General features: G+C 45.3%; 1 protein-coding gene and 1 long non-coding RNA gene across 2 annotated transcripts in view; one reads left to right on the top strand and one right to left on the bottom strand.

Moving 5' to 3' along the window:
- The window catches only part of TNFAIP8L3 (TNF alpha induced protein 8 like 3), a 33,947-nt gene extending 22,491 nt beyond the window's left edge, over nt 1-11,456 (bottom strand). Inside the window, exon 1 of the mRNA XM_039889052.1 lies at nt 10,991-11,456. Within this exon, the coding sequence (XP_039744986.1) occupies nt 10,991-11,039 (49 nt within the window). The 5' untranslated portion in view covers nt 11,040-11,456. The remainder of the gene's footprint in view (nt 1-10,990) is intronic.
- Nucleotides 11,457-11,644: 188 nt separating this feature from the next.
- Nucleotides 11,645-25,467, top strand: part of LOC120623105 (uncharacterized) — a 54,552-nt gene continuing 40,729 nt past the window's right edge. The window contains exons 1-2 of the long non-coding RNA XR_005658682.1: nt 11,645-11,763; nt 20,812-20,965. This is a non-coding gene — a long non-coding RNA (uncharacterized LOC120623105). The remainder of the gene's footprint in view (nt 11,764-20,811; nt 20,966-25,467) is intronic.

Genomic DNA, 25,467 nt, shown 5'->3' with positions numbered 1-25,467 from the left:
CTTTTTTTCTTGATAAGTTGGCCAAAAGTTTGTCAATTTTATTCATTTTTGTCAATTTTATTTATTTTACTTCCTTCAAGATTGTCTCCTTATCTTTCACTTTTGCCATTTTAATTTCGATATATCTTGATGTGGGTCTCTTCAGGTTCATCTGGTTTGGGACTCTGTCTTGGACCTGGATGTCTGTTTCCCTTCCCAGGTGAGGAAAGTTTTCAGCCAGTATTTCTTTAAATAAATTTTCTGTTCCTTTCTCTCTTTTTTCTCTTTCTGGGACCCCTATAATGTGGATGTTTGAGAGCTTGATGTTATCCCAGAAATCCCTTAAACTACTAACTTTTTTAAGATTCTTTTTTCTTTGTGCTTTCCTGATTGGTTGATTTCTACTAGTCTGTATTCCAAATCAGACTAGTAGGGACGCCCTGTTATTTCCGCTTACTTCCTTTGTTTGGAGGCAAAAGGCTCCAAGTGATGCAGCTAGGAGCTTCCCAGCGATCCTACAGGTAGGCCAAAGCACCCGAATACAGCTCCCTCCACAATGGCCTCCATAGCTCCCGTGGGGCTCCCTCAGCTCTCCTGTTTAGCCACTTTCTCTTGTTTGTTGTCAGAAGCTGTTCATTCAGCCCTCTGTCATCCTGCAGGAGTAATTTCTCTATATATACATGTATATTTGAGTTTTCTTGTGAGAGGGGGCAAGTTTCATGTTCTCCTACACTGCCAGTCTCGGACCTCCTCTGATTGAATATTTAATATTGTTTAGGTTGAATATATTTAGGTTACTTTCTGCTCCTCTTTTTTTTTGAGGGGTGGGGTGGGGTGGGGAGGAGTTTTAAATAGTGAAAATCCACCATTTACTTCATGATTTAGGGTAATTTAATGTCTCTGAATCTGTTTCTTCATCTGTAAACTGAGAATAAGAATACCTGCTTTTCTGGGTCCTGGTTTTGGTATGAGAGCATGTGTGTAGGATATTTCATACTTCTTATGACTTCACAATTATTTAACCTTGAGTGCTTGTTGGCTGTTGAGGCCACCGGAAGGGTTGGAAAAGGTGAGAGAAAGGTAATGGTCTGGCTGTGGAGTTACTGAAGTGTCTCTTGGACAGTGAGGAAGAGAGTCTCGGAGGTCTCGGAAAGACAGGATTCTTGCTAGGGAGAGAGGACTGGACTAGATCAGGGGTCCCCAACTCCTGGGCCATGGACCGGGATCAGTCCATGGCCTGTTAGGAACCAGGCTGCACAGCAGGAGGTCGGCAACGGGTGAGTGAACGAAGCTTCATCTGTATTTGCAGCCACTCCCCAGAGCTAGCATCACTGCCTCAGCTCCGCCTCAGATCATCAGGCATTAGCTTCTCATAGGAGTACTGGATCCTGGTGCCAAAAAGGTTGGAGACCGCTGGGCTAGACCACAACTTTGGGAATCTTCAGCTTCGTGCTATAAGAATGGATGGTCTCTTCCAAATGAGTGTACTCTCAGAAAAGAACAAGGTCAAGAGCTCAGCCTTAGGAAACGTAGGTAGGAAAAAGGTATTAATGAGGGATGTAGGAAGAGCAATTGAGGATGGATGCAAGGAAACCAGGATTATATACTGAGAAGTCAAAGGAAAAAAAAAGTCAAGGAAATTGAGATTTAATTCCCATCAGATACTGCTGTGGGCTCTCTAAAAGTTGACTCTGTGTTAACTTAGCTCTGCCTGCCTTTTTGACTGAGACTGAATCACTGAATTATGTGGTTAAATACTAAGGGTAGAGAGGCTAACACAGATGAACAAATTTCCCTGTTTCCTTACAAAAATAAAAAATTAAACAAAGATAAAACATGATTAGAGAACTAGAGGCCAATAAATCTATTCCTGAAGCTGGTAGCTATTAAAATCAAAGTAAATTAACCTTTGCAATTGTTATTGGGCATCTGTAAAACCTACCAAACACCTCCCAGGTATTTAAAAAAAAAATGTAAAAATATTCTGAGGGCTCCGTGCAGGGCTCTCCCGACTGAGAAAGAGAAGTGGGCCAGGCATAAAGGAAGGGCCTGGTGTGGGCCTGTGGTGGTCTGACCTCTAGGCAGATGTGCCCAGGAGGGAGAAACCTCAAGAGAGGAAAAGGAGAGGAGGGAGACAACAAGAACACAGTGGAAGGTGTTGAAGGAAACAGAGCAGGGATCCTTTTGATATCCCAACACCCAGAATAACTCTGCACCTTTTTAAAAATTGCATATGTTTTGTAGGAAGAATAAGAGGAGCCAGCAGGTCTGGCCTCCAGTTCTGGTGCTGACGCTGCCTGGCAGTGTAGCCAGATGTTTTCCGTGTTGTAAATGTTCCAGAAGGGAGACTCTTGTTCTCTTATAAAGCCTCCTCCATCTCCAAATAAAGCCCTCTTGCATCTTTTCAGCATTGCTTTGGACTATACTTCTTCCTTCGGAAAAGCACATCTATTTTTAGGGCTCAATACAATACATACATCTAATAGGTATTATTTTCATATATTCTACCAAAAGCTTGCATTCCTTTGATCAGAAAATAATGTTACTAAGAGATAGCTCTGGAAGCCCAAACCTAAGTTGTCTAGCTATGAATCTCAAGTGGTTGTCACTAACTTGCAGTCTCATCTTTGAGTTTTCTCTCATCCTCAAGTCCAACTGCTCACCATGTCCTGGGGATGCTATGTCTCAGAAAATTCTAAAAGCTGGAGTGGAAAAAGGTGGCTTAGGACCCAGCTTAAGTGCACTCTGATAAAGGGAAAGTTAGTTTGTCTTGACTCTGCTTTCAATCCTTCTCTCCTGTCAGTGTTTGCCACATTCACCACCCATCAGGTCCCCAAGACCCTGGAGATAAGAGTGGCTGCAGGATCCTTCCAGGACCTTCTCACCCTGGCAGCAGCTTTTGCCATTCTCCCCTTCTTTTCTCCCAAATCACCCCTCATCAACTCCTATGCTGGAGCACATGTCAGCCAATCCTTGCCCATATGTTATGGGTTAATGCAGGTAATGTCTGCAGCTTAAAACAGGGCCTTCCGGAGCTGTGCTGTCCTAACATAACAGAAGGAGCCTAATGAAGGAACATATTGGTCAGCATTCTGGGCCTTGTGGGAGCTGGTAGGAGATGCAAAGAAGCCCGGTGGCATCTATTGACCTAACTATGTAGTCTATCAGCAGTCCCCAACCTTTTTGGCACCAGGGACCAGTGTTCCTATGAGAATCTAATGCCTGATGACCCAAGGTGGAGCTGAGGTGGTGATGCTAGCACTGGGGAGTGGCTGCAAATACAGATGAAGCTTTGCTTGCTCACCCACCGCTCACCTCCTACTGTGCGGCCCGGTTCCTAACAGGCCATGGCCCAGGGATTGAGGACCCCTAGTCTACCTGGTACAAGAACATTGTTTTTGGAGTTAAGTTGGCTTCATATCCACTGACAAGTTGAACATCCCTGAGCAAGTTATTTAACCCCTTTGTACCTCAGTTTTCTGGTCTATAAAATGGAGCTATTTATAATACCTAGCCTAGAAGGCTGGTATAAGGGTTAAATACCATATCAACAGTTAACCTAGTCTCAATTACATTGTGTATGCTTAATTAATATAAAATAAGTAAGTACACATTCAAAACATCACTATTATTTTACATTCAGTACTAGCTCTATGGGGCCAGACTCTGGCTGGTAAAGGCCACCTTTATAGTTTCTCATCTTGTTTTGATATTTGCCACAGCTTCTTAAATCCTACTTTCTCTTACCCAATCCCAGTCTCTCTCCCTGACTTTCTCATTGTTATCCCAAAGAAACAAAGGAACCAGACTCAAACGTGTTAGTAAAGAGGCTTGCCCTGCAAATGGCCCCTATCACTTCCCTCCCATATTTTACACTGAAATATCTGTTTACCTTTTCAGCATAACCCACAGGCCCCAAATCGGGAACGTGGGGTGTGTGTGCTCACCAGAATCGCCCTTTACAGAATTTCCTCCCGCACGTAAAATCAGATGCCTCTACTATAAAAAATAAACTGGGAGTCTCCAAGCTATGTATCATCAAAATGCTTCCTTTCAAGACTAGAACAGTTTTACATAGAGCATATTTTACTTTTGAGAAAGAACCTAGAAGCTAGTGGCTGATCCTGTGGCTTTTCAGCAGTTTAAGCCAATATTTGGACACCACCAAAGTGTCTCCTCATTTTCCTGGAGAACTACATTACAAAATACTGGTTTCTATTAGGGCGTGTCTAGCACTTTCTGTGCTGCCAAGCCTTCCATTTTTATAGTCTGCCCTAGTAGATTTTCCATGAACAGGCTCAAATTTATTCCCAGGCAATGATGTTTAGGAAACCCAATATGAATGTGAAGATTGTTCTAAAGCAGTCTCAGAATTTGTGCCATGCAGTTGCCTAAAAATAGTATTTCTGATGTATAAAAAAGATATATATAATATATATATAATATATGTGCCTTAATTTTATTTCTAAACTTGTACAAAATACAGCTCAAACTTCTACCTACACAGGCATTTTCATAAAGAGTTGGAAGCTAAGTGACTGAACAACACAACAAACTTATGTATTTTTGTAGAGATTTACATGTGAATTCAAGTGGGAGCCAATGGTAACTCTGGAGGAAAATGAACCAGTTAGAGAAAAGTGCTAATGGAAAGTGTGACTATAATTTAGTTTTGCTGACAAATAAAAAGGCAGGTGCCATATTTTTAAGAGAAAAATAATATGAAATAGTACTTTATATTTACATACTCATACACATTCTCTTTCCATCTTCAGAAACTTACATGTTGGCTACAACCCACCACAACACCCAGTTTAACATCTTGAGTATGACAACCTTCTTCTCCCATGTGCTGTCTAAGGGGGCCCCCAGTGGGCTAGGCCCATCCTCAAGACTCATTTCCTCCATGAAGCCTTTCCACCAGAATTCCAAACCACCATGCCCCATGCTCTAAATTGTATATTAGTTGGTGCTGATGCCACCAGTCTTGCAGATTCAGTTTTGGGTGGGTGTTTTCTCGCCCTAGCATGGCTGCAAGCCTCTTGAGGGCAGGGCCACATCTAATTCCATTTTCGTATGCTATCAAAGCACTCTGCACCTGTCTGAACACAAAGCGGATGATAAACCATTATCTGTTGGATTGTGTGGATTAAACAGTTGGGTGCAGAGCTATGAGCTATAGAATGGCTAATTTCATCTAGCAATCAAGGGATAGCTCAACTATCCCTTGAACTCTGCCAGTGGACAGGGCTGCCATCCCTAATGAAACATCCCTAATGAGGTCACCCGTGGCGGATACTGCGATGTACTGCCCAGATTCTCCTTTGGGGATGAAGGCCCAAACACTCCACAAGCTGCTGGGAGTGCTACCTGCAGACAGCCCTCGGCTGAAGGGAATACCTTTGCCCAAGGTCACACCCCATTCCCTGGGATGGCCTTCATTTAATGAGTGATCATTATATCACTGGACCTTTACCCCAACTTAGAATAGTTCTGAAGGGCTATTCCAGCTCCAGAACTCAAGGCTATTTATGGGTCTGCACTGCAGTTCAGCTTCTTACTCTACATAGTCCAGCATTCTTCTCTTTCCCATCTCTTCCCCAGGTATTGATCCCAAGAACAGTCTCAAATAAACCTGCTACATGTTAAACTCCATCTCAAAATCTGCTCCATGGGGAACCAACCTACAGCATTATCCATCCATCTATCTATGCAGTCATCCAGATAGCCATCCAGCCAGCCATCCAGCCGGCTAGCAACCTACCACTGTGTTTAGGGCACATGGGTGGTGTTGGTGGGAGGTGATACAGGTGAAAAATACCCAGCCCTTGCTCTTAGGGAGCTAACAGTCCAGGACAAGAGATGAGACACGTACAGGAATAACCATAAAGCACACAATGAAAAGTGACTGGTGTCAAGAGAAAACATATAAATAGAGATGAGGCTGAGGTGTAATCCCAGGCAAGGGGATCAGGAATCTTCATGCCCTGGCTTAGGCTGTGGCCATTGGTACATGCGTCCTCTCTCCCCATCTCATCTCGAGTCCTGGAGGATGGGATGAACTACGTCCTTATCTCTCTTTGCATCCGCCATACTTCCCAACACAGAGTCCCAAACAGTGCAAGAAATCTTAAAACACTGAAGCAAAAACAAACACTGATGGAAAGCTTCGGCAGTTCCGCTTCATTGGGCAGATTTCTGTCTGGCTGGCCTTTTACTGCAAAGTTCTCAGGAGGCTCCTTAAGACGCTCATTCATTTATTATGTCCATAACAGTCTCTGGAACATGAAAGCGCAAGACAAGGTCCTGACCCTCAAAGCAGCTACAGCGCACTGCGTGGACAAGGCAGAGGCCCCTGAAAATGTCCACAAACAGGAATAAAACATGGGGCTGGGACTAACAGCCAAGTGGTACATCATCCCCAGACAGTCCCTGCTCTAAGTTGGCCAATTAATCAGCTGTCAACCTTTTAGTGATAGAGGTTATTGAACAGCCCCCACCAGGAACCTAACAATGAGAATCAACAAATACCAGAACATCATGATGCCCTGGTGTGATTTACTGTCTACAGAGGAAAGGTATCTCTAAGCCAAACATCATTGCTAAGTGCCTGATGGAAAGCGAGGGGCTGGGAAGCACGGGTGGGGTGGGGAGCCCATCTCCCACATTTCTCTGCCCTCACCCCAACTCCACACACCAGTCTCTTTCCATTCTCTCTCCTTTCGCTGCTTTTGTACAATCTGTCACCAACTCCTGTTGTTTGTTTCTCTGAAATGGCATTTGCATCCTTCCTCTGTGCCTTGCCTTAGTGCTACCACCCCCTCTGATATTGTGGCCACACCCAGAGAGCTGAGGCTCTAAGCCTAGGCAATCCACACACTCCATGTCTTCAAATGTGGCTTCTGAAAACCCAGCTCTCAGTCATGTCTCTACTCAACAATCGGCTCAAAGAGACTTCTTCAGCACCATGAGGACCAAGTTATTAAGACCCTCTTATACGTGGCCCTCCCTACACTCATGTAATGGTATTTCCCAGTGTTCCCTGGTATATACCCTCTACTCCAGATGCCTTCTTGTTTATTTGTGCCTTTGCTCAATTGGTATCCTTTTCTCCTCTTGGCCACCAATCAAATCCTACCCACTCCTCACCACTTTATTCACATGGACCAAACTTAGGACATAGGGGATGGGAAAGACAGGAAAGGCAATGTTAGGAACCTGTTTTTGTTTTGTTTTGTTCGTTTTTACACTTTCTTTATTGTCTGGAAGTTCCCCTACCACATTCTGACCCCATCACATGGAAATGCTTTTCTGCTGTACCTATCTAGCCCATTAAATTGGCTGCCGTGGACCATCTGGCTGTGAGTGGAAGGAGCTTGTCTGCCTCCAGCTGGGTAGACTATCTTGATCTTACAAGCCAGAAAGGGAAAAAGCTGACACTACTAATGTTTACTCGCTTGTTGCATCTTTGGAAAGATTCTCAATCATTGCCGAGTTAATACACCAAGCTCTAGGGTTTCTCAGAGATGGATAGTGGGTTTGCCAAAGGAGAAACTGCCAAGTTGGGTCTCTGGAATGAATCCAGTGTTCCATAAACCCTGCCTTTCTCCTAATCATAGAAAGAACCATACAATAAAAGAAAAGCTGAGGAGAGCTGCAGGCAGCATAATGACACAGAAGCATCATCCTCTGCTTCTTGAAAAACAGAAAATACAAATTGAGACAAATCTCATCTCCCCGCTTCACTCTCCTATGCAGGGTATTGCTAGATGAGAGATCTGCACAGTAGGCACTGGGGAGATCTTTGGAAAAGTCTCTTGAAGGGGTACAGTAAAGAGTAGGTGGTCCCCAGAGATTTCCTCAGTCTTCTGCCAATTTGTGACCAGTGAGATGGGCAAAAATGGGAGAGAATGGTGAATACCTCCTGTGCTTCCTGCTACCTTGAAGGGAAAAGTGTATGTGCGGGGTAGAGAGTTACAACCTCTTCTATTTGAAAGTGGCTAATGTTTAGATTAGCACGTAGATTGGGTAAGGGATTCTCTGCTTTTCATAATTTTTCCGAGAGCTGGAGGAAAAGGGTGGTGAAAGCGATAGGTTTGAAAGTCCCCACCTTCAGCTGGAAGATGATGAGGGTGAGAAGAGGTAAATTAAAAATAATCTCCCCCAAACACGCGCGCACACACACACACCCCCCAGAGAGAGAATGGGAGAGTATAAAGGAGAAAATTCAAAACAAATCTCTTTAGGCAATTCTATGAATGTGATAATAATGGCAACAGTACTAATTCTTTACACATGTCTAGTGATTTATATTTTACAAAGCACGGGGGTACATTATTTAGCAGTATTTTTACAACGCATAATTCATTCAGGTGATAATCAAAATAGCAACTACCATTTCCTGAATGACCACCAGGTCATTTTTATTTTATTTATTTATTTATTTATTTATTTAATCCTCGCAATCTTCTCGTGATACTATTATTAACCCCATTTTACAGAGGGGGAAACTGAAGTTTGAAGGGACTAAGTAACTTGCCCATCAGTTAGAGACTGAAACCCAGGTCTTTCTGATTCCATAGTCCTGGTTCTTGACCTTAATGAGGCCTGTTTCAGGGCAGAGCTTTATCACAAGTTCAGGAAGGAAAAGGTATTGAGGAGGAAGGAGTCCTTACATCTCAAATCCCTATGAAGTAGGTACACTCAGACACACACACACACACACACACACACACACACACACACACACACACACGAATTCTCCAAGATGTCCCACTTGGCTGTCGTTCTCAGTTACAAACCCATCCAGCTTTCACAGATACAGGTCCGTGGATGAATGGCATTTCTTACAGGAATAAAGGTCAGCCCTTATGGATAACATACTTGTCATTTAACCTGTATCTGAAGGGTCTCCATTTGACATGATGCAGCCACAGCAAGGCAATAAATTAGTATCTAGCTTTGAAGCTTTCCCATGAAGAATACTTTACGACTGAAAATAATGAGCAAGACTGAATGCCATTTAACAGAATGGCTTGTGACATTCAAATAAATGTTCAACTTGTGGGATTCAAGCACACAGAGAAAGAAGAAATGACTGTAGAAAACAGTAAAGCACAAACAAATGGGGACACTTCACAAGCGTTGGCTATTCTTCATGGGACCATTTTCACTTCAGTGGTAATGTTTGCTGTTCACTGTGCACAGGCCTTCTGACAGAGAGAGACAGGAACACATACGGGGCACTCCGGATGGGCAAGAGGAAAGGAGAAGCAGCAATACCCTTCAGAACTCCTTCCCTCCCCTTTCACCAACTCTTCTGGAGTATCTTCTCCTCTTCTCCTCCACTCCTCTTTCTCTAAGCCTCCTTATCCTCCTCCCCCTTTCCACCAACCCGCAAAAGAGATCTGAGGGTGGGGGCAGCAAGGGCCTGCTAGTTCCTGGGATTTTGAAAGAGTAAAGTGTCAGTGTCACTGCCCCGCCGCCCCCCTCCTTTTGAGTTCTGAAGATATACTTAGATACACACGAAACACCCACTGGAACTTTTAAATATAAGGAGATCCACAGCCACCTGTGAAACAAAATTTTGGTGTTTCATAGTTACTGAAACATATAGGTAGGCAGAAGGCTCATGTTTCTTAATTATATCCACACATACCTACACAAAGCAGGTGGCCCTTGCATACACACAGGAATCTTCACACACACATCTTGGTGATGACAGCTTTCCTTTCCACCTCACCTCTTCCCACCCACCTGAAGGTGTTGACTGCAGCTGTCCTGTGAGAGGCTGAGGTGTATGATGCAGTGGAAAGGAACTCATCCTGCCCTTGGCTACTCCCTGGCTGTGAGAGGTAGGCAAGACACAGTAATCACCTGGCTAAGATGCTGTGAAGATGAGGGGGAATAATACATGTAGGGGCCCTGGCACAGTTCCTGGCGCTGTCCTGCCTGGTTCCTGAACCTGCCTTTCCTACACCCATTCCTGGACTGATGGTGCCTCCCGTCACTTGGTCCCCAACGTTAGGACACTGGGGTGACATTGGGAAGAGTGAGGACTAGTCCAGGACCTCGGATCTGTACCATGTGGATCCCAGCTCTCAGGTCACAGGTCTGCTGGCCAGGGCGAGCCCTCAGGGCAACGTGGGGAGCCACCCGCACGTGGCGCGGGCGTTCGGCTTTCTGGTGCGTGGACCCGAGGGCGGTGTGCGGACCCGGCCCGTGGAGGTGGGTAAAGCCTGGCGGTAAGTCGACCTAAGGCTGTGGGTGGCTTCCTCCTGTTGCTCAGTATCAAGGAGAGGCGGGGGAGGACATTCATTTTTTCCTAAGTAAGCATCCACCCATTGCTTCAATACCTATCGATTGTGAAAAGCCGCCGGCGTCTCTTAAAGGCGAAGGCCGGCTCCCGCGCGCCCCGCCGTCTGTGTCCCCGGACCCCTCAGCGGGGATGTCCTCCGCCCGTGCCCAGCAGCGATGGGCGAACGCTTCTTCACAGGTTCGTCTAGCAGCCTCGGGAACAGCAGCCGCTAGCTGTGGTTCCACCCCAGCCCGTCCGCCAGCGGGGCCTTTCCTTCCCGCGTCCCCTGTCACGTCCTCGGACCTGTCACCTGTTCCGCAACGTCCGCGGCACCCCCGGTTCGAGGCCGGGGCCAGAGCTCGAAAAAGTTATTTCATGAGGCAGATGCGTGGCAACCTTCGCTGCAGCAAACTACTGGACTCGGATTTCTCGAACCCTTCCCTACCCCTGCCCAGCCAGGGCTTCCGGAGCCCGCCGCAGGAGCCCGGCAAAGCGAAGAGTCACCCGCAAACGCACATCTTCGCCCTCCTGCGCACCCAAGTGCAATAGGAGAGAAAGCCCCAAAGCAAACTCACAGCGCGGAGCAATTCCCAGTCCTGGCCTGTAAGGGACCGGGGCTGCGGGGATCGGCCTCCTTCCCAGCTGCTCCGAGAAATACTCGCGATTTCCTGCCCTGGCTTCCCCTCCTCCCGGCCCCAGCCGTCCCCTCTGTACCTGCGGTCACAGGCTCGCCATCGCTCTGCTCGCCGGAATCCGAATCCATGCTGTTGGCTGTTGGCCGGGCGTCCGCGGCAGCCCGCCCGTCTGCGGGGCGCTCGGGGCAGGAGTCCGGCTCGGGCTGTCCCGCGCACTCGGTGCGGGCAGTCGGGAGGCGGCAACCCGGGTGGCGCGGTCCGGACAGTGCGCTGCAGCCGCGGCCAGGGGGCGGCTTGGCAGAGGCGAGCGCCGCCTGCGCCCGGCTCCCCGCGCCCGCCGGCCGATGCCTGCGCGCGAGGCGAGCGCGGGGAGGAGGGTGGGGCGCGCCGGGAGAGAGCCGGGAGGAGGGAGGGCAGGAGAGAGCAGGGAGAAGCGGGAGCGGCCGGCGCCTCGCAGGCTCCAAGCTGGGGTTAAATACCCCGGGGGCGGTGTCACTCCTCCTCCTCCTCCTCCTCGGGCTCCACGCCCGCCGCCCGGAACTTGCGGAGCGCGGGCGAGGTCGTGCGGGTCAGCGAGGCAGAGCCCTTTCTCTTGGGGGTGACCAAGTCTGGAGGATGGTTTAGGTGAAAAGCCTCCTCTACCCAAGTAGGAAAAGGAGAGGTTCCGAGTGTGAGTCCTGGGGCTGCTCGGGTTCGAGTGCGACTCTACAGCTTGGAGACCTGGACTTGGAAAATGGGGAAAATGAGAGTTCCCTTTTATCCGGAATGTTCTGGGTAGACAATAAGTTAAGGCAAGTGAGAGGCCAAGACCAGGGCCAGGCACCCGGCGAGGAAGTAAACAACGCATAGCAGGTAATGCTAACTCTGGCTGTTCTACCGGCGTGGGCGGGGCAGGGTGCACCAGCCGCATTGGAGCTAGTGCTGATGGCTGGGAGCCCTGGTTTGTGTCAAAGTCAGGGCCCGCCCTGCCAGACTTGGGGTGGGGTGGGAGCGCAAGAATATTGATTTTAAGACCTTTTCTTTGTCTTTAACACAGAGTGCTAAATTTCCTCCATATCCCTTCCTTCCACTTTCTAAAAAAAAAAAAAAAGTATTTGTAAGTTTGTCTAGTAATTAAGAGACTAAGGGAAAAATTATGCGGAGCAGTAAGGCCTTGGAAGATCCTTTGATAGCTCTTGACTGGGCACACAGTTGTACGGTCTCCCTGAATTTTAAGCTGCAACACCTACATATCCCCGGTCTGGCTTCTCTGCATAGAAGTGTAGGCAGAGAGTATGGACTAACTTCACTGACCTGAGCAAAAATGAAATCAGGAAGAGAAAGTATACTAAAATGCCATTTATTGTTTCCTGTGTGCACTCCTACAATGATGCAGTGAAGAATTTAGGTAGAACCATTTGAAAATGCTTTGTTGGAAGTCAAAAATGGTTGCAAGTTGGCAGTTTTGTAGACTTCAACCTATATTGTTATCTCCATTTTATAGATATGGAAACTGAGTCTCAAAGGGAATAGATAACTTTCCTGTGATCTCAGGTCCAGTGAGTAGGTGAGCAGGGCTATGTGGCATCCAGACCTGCTCCTAACAGCTAGGTTATAGTGTCTTAAGTGAGTCTGGCCTCTTTGCTACCTAAGGGCTGATTCCTTTAGTGAGGTATGGGCTTCACAGAGTGCAAATACAGCCCCTACCTTGTGTTCTTAGAAAATGTTTTCTGGATGGCCAAACTCATGGACTTTGATAAAAGTTGGATGGGTTTGGATGGAGTGGTAGAAAGAACCCCACACTAGGTGTGTGGTCTTGGGCAAATGGCTTACTTTACCTCCCTCAGTGTCCTCCTGTGTCAGCGTCTCCTTCACAGAGTGGTTGTAAGGGAATAAATAAAATAATGAGTATGGCAGCTATTACCCAATGCCTGGCACACAGTTAATGTTTGATAAATGAAAAGAACATTTGTTCTTTGATCTAATAGATCTCATTTAGAAAAACAAAATATTTAAAATTACATTTTCAAACGAAAGGAAAAAAGTCTTAGCAACATTTGGATAAAAGTTGATACTCAAAAACCAAAAAGCTGGGATCATTTTAAAAGTTTGCCATCATAGCTTTGCAGTCTTAAAGAAAAACAACGATGATAGCATCAGAGAACAGCATACTGGATTGAGAAGGCATCCAGCTTCCTCTAAAGGCCATGCTTAGATTCAACAACAGGAAATGTGAAACTTTCTCTGTTCCCTTAGACCTCCTTTACTGATGCTTGGTGGGAGCCTTTTTTGTTTTTGTTTGTTTGTTTGTTTGTTTGTTTTAATGGACAGGTGGTCTAGGTTGAAGGGTGAATGAGACAAGAACACCACTAAGACATCTATGCATCACAGCAATGAAGGAAACAGGGATGCTCCTGTTCCAATACTGGAACTTGATCAACGGTAAACAAAGTACTGGGAGTGCACATTTACGACACATATATGCCCATCAGTCATCAGATCTTTACTGAGTACCTAGTACTTTTCAGCTCAGAAATTTATGCAGCAGCATAAATGCTTGGGATGGGATAGGGTGCTGGTCAAATGGTTCTGAAAAGTCTATGATGTGAATCTTTAATGAACAATAGGAATGATCTGTTCCTATATTCAGTCATAGTAGAAAGAAAAATTGAATGTGGAATTAAACAATGGAGAAGAGAGATCCAAACTAAATAAAGTCTCCATTCCAATTTCCGATGACATGCAATCTGTTGTCATGGGATAGCAAGACAAAGGGAAATGACTGCTGGCACGCATGTGTGTTTAATGAGGAACATTAGTGGAATATACCTTATCTGTCCTCCCAGTGTGGAAAAATCTGTATAAGAGAAGGAAGTCCTTAAAATAGTATCCCATGACCATCACCCCTACGAAAACAGTGAAATCTGAGGTGGTGAATCTCCTTTACAAACCAATCCTAGTATATTTCTTTAAAAAAAGAAAAAAGAAAAAAAGCTTTTAGAGAAGAGGAAAGGATTTCCATAGATCCTCTGTATATTTTTAGAAGAATGGCATCACTTTGCAGACTTGAATCTAGAGTCTGAGGGTTATAAACCACTTTCCTCAGTGTTTCCACTACATTTTTTCAATCTGGCTGCTCTTCAGACACATGCGTTTCTAATTCTTATTGGTCATTTCTTAGCTTCAGCTTAACAAAATCATCGGCTTTTTAAGGAACTTGCCTGTCTGGTGGGAAAGGCCTATCTGTTTGCAAGGTGTCAAAAAACAGATAATAAAATAGATCCATTTCTGCTAACATAATAATACTTCTTTAATCTGAGCCAGTGCTATGACTCATCTGCCTGTCTCTTGTGGGATGGAAAGGGAGCTGTCTGCAAACCTTCGGCAGGCGGCCGGGAGGAGGGAGGGAGGTTCCTCTCACAAGCTACGGCTGCTGCTCTGCTTCAAAAACCCACAGGGCTCTGGAACTGCTGTTTCTCTGGGCTGAAGTGGCCTTTGGTACTTCGGGATGAAAGATTGGCCAGGACAGCTCCATTTTTAATAACTTGTCTCAAGGTGGATGCTGGCACCAAGGAAGCCTCTGCCCAGAGCCAAGGTGGCCTCCACGGGGCTCTAGGCAAGCTGGACGGTGGGATCTGACCTGGCTTCATATCCATCTGGCAGAACAAGGTGCTGGAAGACAGCCTTGAAAGAGGGGGCTTTTCCTATTTCTTTCTAGCTAGCAAAAATAAGTTTTGTTGCCCCCCTTATTTCAAAAGCAATGCACATCACTGTAGAAAAACTGGAAAACACATATAAGCAATAAAGAAGAAAAATTTTAAATTCATTTATAATTCCACCAGTTGCAATGACTGTTAACATATCTTTTGAAAAATTTCCCTCTGTGTGTATAGCATTATGCTTTTATAACTTGCTTTTTCCTTTTAACAATATGTTGTAAACATCATTCTATCCACTCACTGGCAATCTGATTTTTAATAGCTACACAGTGTTCTGTCGTATGGGTGTCCCAAAATGTGTTTAAACCCTCTATTGTTGGACATATAGGTTGTTTCCAGTCTTCTGCTATAGTAGCATCAGCGAACATCGTCATGTCTAAATTTTTGCACACATCTTTAACCAGTCTGTGAAACTTCAGCAGCCTCGTTTGCTCTTGGGAGAGAGAAACAAGTCAAAATTGTAGCTACCAAAATAATTGTTTATATTTCGAGACTTGAAGGTTATCAAGAATTTTTGTGGACATAAGCCCCTCTTGGCAGAGAGTAGGTTATTTGAGTTCACTCTTGCATTTTTCAGCCCAGGGGGGACTCCTCTAGGCTGAAGAGAGGAGTGGAAAATTTCCTGTCACATTTTTATTGTGGGCAGTGTGTCCTCTGAGTAGCTCATCCAAGTCTAGACACCTTGCGCCAGCCAGGGGGGTGGGGGAGATGAGACTGGTAACTTGGGCATCAGGTTGTTCTCGGGTTCTTAGCTTCTGCCCTCCTGAGCTGCCTACAGGACAGCTTCCTGAGCAGCTAAAGTAGTTACAGTTACGCTGAAGCACTGATTCGAGAGAGGGAAATTGACAAGGAGGGAGGAGAAAGAGAAAGAGGGAGAGAGAAGAAAACGCTATGGGCCCAATCTGTTGTGCTCTGGCTCAGCTTCCTGTGGGGTTGTTTGTAAGCCTTTTAAACAGCAGGACCAGGATCACAGGTTCAGCCCCGCTGGGGGTCTTCCTGATCGCATATGATGTCTAGTCCCGCTTGTGGCATTCACTTTGGGGGCTGCAGGATGTGACTGTGCTGTATTGGACCTGTTCTTACAAGGATCCACATGACTTCTATGTTGGCACCCTGCGTGACCACTTTAAGCTGTGCCCAGTGTCTTCCCATTCCCTTGGGTTCTTACACAGCTCTGTGGCATGGAAAGGATCAATATTATTTTCACTGGGGAGAAGAAGAAGTCAAGACCCACGAGGCTTAAGCAGTCACTAGAGTCCTTAAAGTTTCTAGGAAGATGGGAGAGTACCTAACAACTGTATGGGGCAATATTGCCCCAGTTTTTAACAGAAAGAAAGGAGTGGATTCTAGGAATAACATTGGTGGCGTTTTTGTCATTCTCTAGCAAAAGTATGGGACAAATAGATTTATAAACATTTAAAGGAGAAAATGGTGATCACCAGCAGCCAAGATGGGTTCATTATCATATCCTGTAAAATGGCCATGTTAACTTTCTTTAAGCAGGGTCATTGGATGTATAAATCAAGATAATTTTATTCAACGTCAATGCAGCAAATATAGTTGAGCACCCTCTGTGCTTCAGGTGCAAAATGAAAGGAACTGATTGTCACAGATACCATATGTTGTTAAGAACTTGATGAAGTCTTACATAATTACTTTGCTGTTAGGTGGATGTGGAGCAACCCTAACCCGTGAGCCTTGATTCATTGTTCTGACTTAACTTGGAGGGAGGTCTCCAGTGGAGTGACACAGAGCTCTATCCTTAGCTCTGATCTATTCTACTTAAAAAAAATCTATGATCTAGATAGAGCAGGGGTCTCCAAACCTCAGGCCATGGACCTGTACCCATCCATGGAATCACATGGGAAAGACATGTGGGTCTTAGTTGTCCATAAACTCAACATGAGTCAACAGTGGGATAACAGTTGCATTGCTACAAGAAGGGCAGGAATAGTCCTATATTTGAGATATTATTATGGACACCAGGGATCTCATGAACATCTGGTGCGGCATTTTAATTAAGGAGCCATACCAGGGAGCTCCTAAGGGAGTGGAACCAGAACAGTGAAGAAGGTGTGGAAACCATTCTGTGTGGGGAAGTTTGAGTGTCACGCTGGGGAAGAAAGAAAACAAAGCGTAACAAGATGGATGTCCTCAAATGTGTGAAGACCTAGACGCTAGCTAACGTAGGACTCATGGATATACGTTGTAAGAAAGTAGAATTTGGGCCTAGTGCCAGCCCTAGCCCGCTTGTCCTCAGATCCATTCCTTGCCTTTTCCTTGCTGGTAGGGGAGACGGGCTGACCTATGCAGGCCGTGTTTGCCAGGCTCCTGTAAGCCATTTTCTAGCTGGATCTAGCCAATGTGAGGCACTGGCAAAAGACTGAAGGGCAGGGGAGGGAAAAGCCAGGATATTCTCTCCAATCCAGTCTCTCGGATCTGGGCACCTCTCACAATGGCTGCATCTCCTCTGTGGCTTCAGCTCCCACCAGATGGGTCCACTGTGGTCGCAGCTTCCAGCCGGTGACCTCAGCCTCTGGGTTCCGGTCACAGTACCTCTTCTCTTTTGTCCCTGCAGCCCAGGGTGGCAGTGGCTTCCTGCTGTTGCTAACATCTAAGTTGCCACACTGTCTTCTGTTTGGCTTCTCAGCTCTTCCATCATCTCTATAAGCCAGTTCCCCGCATTACCCTTTAGAAAAAAATATAATGTAGTTTCTGCTTTCTTAGTTGGACCTTGTTAATACAGACACACAGAAGGGAGAAAGTACTTTATTGATTACAGGTGGATGACCATATTGTAGGAGCCTGGAGCCCATGATCTTTAGGATTCCTTTGGAATTTGGGGCACAGAAGGCCAATGACATGCCCAAATCCTGAAAGTGGCAGAGTTGGGACTAGAACTCAAGGCTCCTGACCCCTAAATCAGCACTCTTTGCATTTGATGTTAGCTCTCTCCTCCTGCGTGTATCTTTATGAACCATCCACCCGTGGTTTATGCTAATCACTCTTCTGGTCTATAGGAGGGAAAATTGAGTCTCCTAAATTCTTTTTTTGTTTTAATTCTCTTGTAATTATGTGACAACCCAGTTCGATGACGCTTCCTCGCTAATTATTTTACAGAACAAATACTGCTCGCCAAGTGTTGAGTGGAACCTTTTTTTTCTTCCTTTCAAATCATTTTCTACTTAGAAAAGCTAAATACATGTTCTAATCTGGAAGGTTCCATTTATATAAGTCTCTGATTTCATAACATCTATGTTTAATCGAGGGCAGAAGAGGGAGGGAACGTTCAAGGTCATCTTATCTAACTCCATCACTTTAGATAAAAAGAATCAAATTTGGAAAGATGGAATTGCTTGCCCAAAGTTAGGGGCGATAGTGAAACCAGAACCCAGGTTTCCAACCCTAGGTCAGGACACCATCGTACCACCATGCTCCTCTATAGACCCTTCACTCTCTTTCACTGCATCCAGTTTTCAGTCTGCTTCTGCCTTCTGCTCCCAGATCTCTTTTCCTAATATTGATCTTTCCTCTCTTTTACCTCCTGCACATCATCAGTGTTTCAGTAGCCCAACTCCACCCGGAATGGAATGATCAAAAGCAGGACCCCTCTTTTTCAATTTCTTCATCTCATCAACAACTTCCTCCTGTTCCCTCCCCACCCCTCTCCTTCTCTTCGGGATTCTCAAGCTTTCCATTCCTCTCTCCTCTCTAGCCGACATTTTCTTTCCCACTGTCTTCCACTGACATTGTTCTTTAATTGATCCCTCCTCCCTTCTGTGTTCGAAGCCAATATGCCTAGTTGAAGCCATCAACGCTTCTAAGGGAGGCATCTTTCAAGCACTGGATCTGATTTCCAGTTGCCATAAACGTTTGATCATTCTCTGAGGAAAGTCATAAATTAATGTTATTCCTTGGCAGGACCCCTGGGCCAAATCTCTGTTACTTCTCTAGTTTCTCCAGTGTGGATGTAAGCATTTAACATATCGGACAGTATCATATAGATGGAAAATCCTCCCATAGCCAAGAATATCAAATTTATTTTAACATTAACATTAACACATATCATTCTATGGAAGTTTCCAGTGTTTCAACAACTTTCTCCTTTGGCTGTCAGTTATCAATCTTAGCTGGTTTTTTAGATCTTTCCAAATCTGTCTTATCTATTCACGAGTGGTTAGATTCATTGACGCTCTTTCAGATAACGTCATTACAATATAATATTTGAGTCACAGTAATCTTGATCAAAAGAACGAATCCTCCCCCAAGACAGACACCATATTTCCACTTGGCTTAATTATATTATTTTATTCTTCTAAATTCTGTCTTACTTTCTTCCAGTGTGGATTTTGTCAAGTCACGTAATTGTCAAGAATCCAGGAACTCATTTCACCCTTCACATTCCTGTAACTCATACTTTAATTTCTCTTGATGAAGTTGATAAGTTTAAGGATCAAGTATTGGGTTTCTGTCCCAGAAACAAGTGTAGGGGACACCTGTTTCCTTCCTTAGTACAGTGATATTGCAGCAAGAGTTAACACGAATGAAGAGTGACTCACAGGAAAGACAGCCCCGGACACCAGATCCTCGCCCCATCATGATACAGATACAGAGTGGAGGGTGGAGTCAGAGCAACGCTGACACTCAGTTCCAAACAATCACATCTTTCTAAAGTCGCTGTAGTCAACCAAGGTGCCAACAGCTTATCTGTTCCCCAGGCTGATAGTCTTCAAATTAGTTCCCTGATTTTTATCTTAGTTCCATTTTGTCATCCATAGTCCTATCAAATTCTAATGGTATTTCTTCCGTAAGTCTCTTTATTTTACCCTTTCTTTCCAAATCTGCAGTCTCCCTCCTCTTGGCTTTTCACCTGTGTCTTGATGGCTGCAACAACACTTTCTCCATGCTTGCCCAAATCCCGCTATACCCAAGGCAGAGCTCAAGGTCCCTCTTTTCATCTGAGAGCTTGCATCTTTACCATCCTGCTCTGTTCTGCATGCATGGGAGAGCCCTAAATACGGTTCCAAACAAAAGACTAGCCAGAGTCTAAGCAGTGATGGGTTTGTCGCGCATCCACCCCATTCCAGGCTCTCCTTGCTTCCTGCCTTGCCCCACATTTAATTTCTCTGGCTTTCTGTTTGCAGCAGCCCCATCCCTGGCGTGCAGGCTCCTCACCCTTTCTCCCCACCACTCTCCTCTGCCTGCCAGTCAGGGTGCTTTGCTGTGATGGCTGGAGGTTTTGACTCTTTGGATTGGCTTCGGGCCCTTCTCCCTGGAATTATCCTCATGGGAACTTTTGGCCAGTGTGTCCTAGTGTCCCTGGAGCCCACATCCTCTTCTTGGCTTTGCCTCTGGACCACTAAATGTTGGGTAATTTCTGCTGTGGTGGATTGAAGACACCTGGATTTTTGTCCTGTTTGTTTATGAACTTAATATGTCAGTGCTGCCTGTTCCAGACCTTTTCAGATGCCAATTCTGAGGACCTGCAGCTTGCCATCTCACATGGCTTGAACATGCCCCCCACTTCCTTGCTAATGCTTCAGCCTGTACTGACCAAGTCCCTACCCCACCCCCAGAAGGTGAGTGAAGGGATGAGTCTTGTCGTAACCAGGTGTCCAGAGAACCCTGGGACTCTGCATATCCGCTGACTTACAGTTTCTCCTTTGGTCCTATCTCACAGAGTGTGTAAACCAGCGTGCTTGGGTTATGCCTCAGTTTCCCCATTTGCACTCCTGTGTCCTTCTTGGGACAGTAGCCTCACCCTGGAGAGTGACTCTTTCTGAGGTCTGGCCATTTCCTATTCCTTGAGGTAACACGAACAGCTTTCATCTTTGGAGAGTTTGCCTAATACGACCCGCTGTTTGTGGACCCTTACTTTGCTTTAAAAATTAATTTCATTGGGTATTTTTGAGTGGCCCCAATTTTTTTTTTTTAATCTACCTGTTGTCTTACAACACCTTTATAAAAAATATAACCAAAAAACAGGAGAAGTCAGAAAGTAAATGTCCCTGAGCTACCATGAAAAGTATCTTTGATTCAGAGGAGAGTCCTTTAGGCTCTCACTCATAGTCTAGTTTTCTTTTTTTATCCCCAGATTTTGTTAGGTGTGAGAACAAGAGGGAAGAGTGGAGCGGTTGCCCACATTTTCTTGGCACTCACCTTCTCTTATTTCCTGCTGACTTCCTACTGCAAATACCTGCAGGCTTCTGGAAGTGCCAGAGAGCTAAAACGAGCAGCCCTCAAAGAATGATGGACAGGATTTGAGGATAAAATCTAGGTTCCCGCTCCACATGTGGGACAGCTCTGTACAGTTTTGTAGAGGTCCCAGTGCCACCAAACCCCATCTGCATCCAGGGGTAAGTAACTTGTTCCCGTAAGTAATGCACCTGTATTGGCTGCCTTCCTTTTCCTGTTGCACTCCCAGCCCCTTAGGTTGCTTCTTGGAATCAATCACCTCCCAAACAAGCAGCTTGGCCCCAAATTCTTATTTTTGGGGCCATGTCTGGGGAACTTATCTTAAATGATGGTGCAAGAACAAAAAGCTGAGAAGTGATGGAAAGAGAAAATAGAACTCTGAAAAAGCAGAGGCAAAAACTAAAGTATTTGGGGCCCTGGAATCACTTAGCAAGGACTATTAGACCTCAAGGGTATGTAACATATTTACTGTATACAATAAGGGCTATAGTAGTGATCTGGGCTTGGTATATTCTCTAGGAGGCTTGCCTGAAAGAGTGAAAATAGGTTGTGATGCTTAAATAAATAATTCCTTGGCTAACTAGAAGCTTGAGTTTCCTGGATGACCCTTTTCCTGATAGCCAGGGTTTACTGGGTTTTCAGTTGAATTAAAATCATTGCCTTCAAGCTTCAAAGCTCCTGGTTCCAGCAGCTTGGTTCTTTAAGATTTGTATTCTTCACGTTTTTTCTTAGTCTTTGATTTTATCCCTCCCCTTCCCCCATTTGCATAATGAAGCTGTTTTTTTAAAAAGTCCATCTTCCCACAGAAGCCCCCTTTCCCCTCAGCCACCCCAGCAGTCCTTCTTGTGCACCATTTTCTCATTCTTGAGGTATGAGGATTGGCTCTGCATTCAGGACCAGTGCACTGAGATTTGTACTTCTGTTTTGTTTCCCATCCAAATTGATTATTTTTTCAGTTTTCATCCAGATGTTTGATATCATGTAAACACAGCTTGAGAGTGTTCCTGAACTGCTTACAGATGTACGGCAGTGAAATCCTTTCCAAATTATATATAATAGTGCTCTGGGTCTATTTATATCTATGTCATAGTCTCTGCCTTGAGTTTTAGCTATACGACTAAGTTAGAAAGAAAGTGAAAACTCACGTGTGTGGGTAATTTGTCTACTTGATTAAAGACTCCAGATATTTGGAAACAGTTGGGAATTGACGTCATTTTTCCACTGAATGCTGGCTTGTCTGCAACACCAGAACTATGGTATTCTGGAATGAATGTTTGTGTCCCCTTCAAATTCATATATTGTAGCACTAACCCCCAATGTGATGGTATTTGAAGATGGGCATGTTAGGGGTGATTAGGGTTAGATGAGGTCATGAGGGTGGAGTTGTTATGATGGGATTAGTGTCTTTATGAGAGACCTCGGAGAGCAAGCACACAGTGAGAAGATGGCCATTTACAACCCAAGAGGAGAGGCCTCACCAGAATCTGACCATGCTTGCACCTTGATCTCAGACTTCTAGCCTTCATAACTGTGAGAAATTTGTTTTAATTTCTGTTGTTTAAACCACCCAGTCTATGGTATTAGGTTTTGGTTGCCTAAACAGAATAATACACATGGGGACCCAGATCTGTTGATCCATTTAGCATATGGTTAGTGTGACTCTCAAACCATTTAGACCAAGCCGAGACCTCCTCACCTGGTGATTGGCACCAGAAAGACACTCTTTAATCCTTTAGATAGACCCAATTCTTATCAAAAGCTTGGTTGCAGGATATGGTACTTATGTGTGAGTGCATAAAGAATATTGTAGCAGACTGCATTTTCCAAAGATGGCAGCAACATCTCCCATCCACATGCTTTTCTGCAATGTGACCTTGACAGGCCTCTTATCAAGAAGTGGGGTCTCTGTCCTCTCCCCACAATCTAGGTGGGTTTGTGACTTGCTTATAACCAACCAGATACAGTGAAAGGAACTTTGCATAACTTTGGAGGCTAGGCCAGAAAAGACTATACAGCTTCTGGCTGGTTCTCTGGGACTCTCACCTTTGGAGCCCTGAGCTGCCATATAAGAATTCTGACTGCCCTGAGGCCTCTATGCAGTGAGAAGCGCAGGCCACATGGCGAAGCCAAGTGTGAGCACTCCCATCCCAGCCAATAGCCAGATCAACCACCAGACTTGTAAGTAAAAATGGCTCCATATGCCAGATTTCGAGTGGCCCCTAGGTGAGCCCCCAACATTGTGGAGCAGAAAAAAGCTATCCATGTTTTAGCCTCTCCAAATTCCTGGACCACACAATAGGAAAAAAAAAAAAAAATGGCAGTTGTAAGTCACTAAGTTTGGGGGTAATTTGTTGTGCACCTGGAACAGATATACATTTCATTGATTCTTCTGTGAGTGAAATCCACTCCTGGCAAGCCAGACCAACAGAAACCCTCCTTGCTTGGATCTTTTTTGAGTAGCGCTCAGGTGTGGTGTCTTGTTTTGTACAAATATCCAGGATCAGAGGCTGCTATTCTGTAGAGATACTGCTGAGGACGGGACAGAGATCACTTAGAGCTTACTGCAGTAAAAATTGTTTTTCCTGGAAGCAACTGATCTCTTGCAAACACTGTGAATCTTACCATTGCTCAGCTTTCCATCTTTGCTTTGGCTTCTGGGAAGCTCAGGACCAACAATGTGACCAACTTGTAATAACTAATATTATCTCTTTGTATCCTGTTGTATTTATTTTTGTAAATTCCTCAAAACACTTTAGGAATAAGGTGGGGGTATAAATGAATTAATGGGAGAATGAATGTCCCTTCAATCACTCTAGTATTTAAGAGTATTATTAGACTGAACTAGCTGCAACATGTAACTCTACAATAATTTAACACCGAACATATTCTACACTCTCTAAAATGAAAATAGAAGAAGCTAAAAGGGACAGTCTAAGCCAGAAGTTAAAAGAAATAATAATCCACTATAAAATAATATAATATCATTTAGTAGGCAACACAATGAGGTACGTAGACAAGAAAGTAATATTTATAGAGCACTCCTAGGCATTTTCTAGATCCTTTATATGCACAGTTTTGTTTAATCATATTTATTCCGATAAAACAACCTGACGAGCTTAAGGTTATTTTATTTCGCAAATGAAGAAACCGAGGCTCAGAGAGGTTAATAAGCATGTCCAGGGCCACACAGCTAAGCGAGAGAGCTGAGATTCAAACCCCATTCCCTTTCCAGTTAAGGTGGGTGTTGATGACACCTTTGAGGCCCACATAAGTTAGAATACTTCCCCAGGCATAGATCAAATCCTGCTCAAGTGAGCCCTGTGCAGATGCATCTCTTTTGTGGGAATGGGGTTTTGTTATAACTAGTCATGGCCGAGGAGAAATTCTGTGCCCTGGGGTGCAGCAGGCAGGGAAGGCTGAGCTGCAGGAGAGGCAGCAGTGACACGTCCACAAGGGACAGCCTCTTACACAACCACCACTTGCTGAGCTCACACTTTCAGAATGGGGTGTTTGGTTTTTCTTTTCCCCTTCCATGTTAGCACCACTGGGCCCCACCCTCCTCCTTCTTCAAGGAAGCTCTCTGGAAACCCTCTCAGATGTCAGCAATGAATATGGGTGAGGTTTCTGTCACACTCACCAGTGTGAGAGCCTGCTTGTTTCTGGACACTGTCACATGAGAGGCGTTTGCCATTTCTCCTCACATATGGATGGGAACTGGAGACATGTGTTCTTGCTGCTGAAGTAATTCCTCTCAGTGGGTTTAGCCATGAGCAGATGGGGCAAGCATCGTGACCATGGGCTTCTGGGTGGGGCTTGGACATTCTTGCATTTCGTGTCATGAATTGTTCAAGGTAATGATACCCTGCTTGCTCTGTCCTTTACCAGGCAGTGATTTTAAGTACCAGGAAGAAGAAACCCTGATCTGTGGGCAAGAACTTCATCCAAGCTCTAGCCATAAGCTGTCATTTATCTGTGTAATGCCACCAAAATGATGACTTAAATTCTCAAATTTCTCTAATGACTCGTCTGCATAAATGACCTTTTGGTTGCTATTGGAATTAGTCTAATAAGTAGGCATGAAGTGACTCAAGGGGTATGATTTGGGTGAGCCAAACAGCTTGACACCTTCTCCCCTGTTGGCAATAGTGCCTGAAGTTTCACTATCAGTGATTCACTGATCCCAGGCAGAGCGGGCAGCTGGGGCAAAGGGCCTGAGTGGGGAGCACGCGTGGTGTGCTGGAGGACCAGCAAAGGGCGTGGGAGCTGGGGAGAGGCCTGGGGAGGGTGGTCAGTGAGGAGGACAGAGAGGGAGTGGTTGGGCAGGAGTAGTTACTACTGATTTCCAGCCTTAGTGCCTGGAAGGCCTGGCTTACACTCTGGTAGATGAGCACTCAGCATGATGCAGCCTTTCTCCCAGAGGGGTCAGAGGGAGCTCCCAGAGGGAGCTCCATCCAGAGCCCCAGCTTACCTGAACGAAGCCCTGGGAACTCCTTGCCAATCCTCCTGGGGCTGTAACCCCATCCTTCCCATCTGCATCAGCAAGTACCATCCCTCTATAGGCTCCTGTCCAGGGACCTTTCCTGGGAGGTCCCCTATAGCCTTCGATTGGCCACCCTCATTCCCTACCCCCGAAGCCAGGAGAAAGCAAGGCACCTTTCAGGTT

This window comes from Pteropus medius, unplaced genomic scaffold, assembly GCF_902729225.1.
Source record: "Pteropus medius unplaced genomic scaffold, Ma_sr-lr_union100, whole genome shotgun sequence".
Classification (NCBI taxonomy): Eukaryota; Metazoa; Chordata; class Mammalia; order Chiroptera; family Pteropodidae; genus Pteropus; species Pteropus medius.
This window is presented reverse-complemented; position numbering and strand designations above follow the sequence as displayed.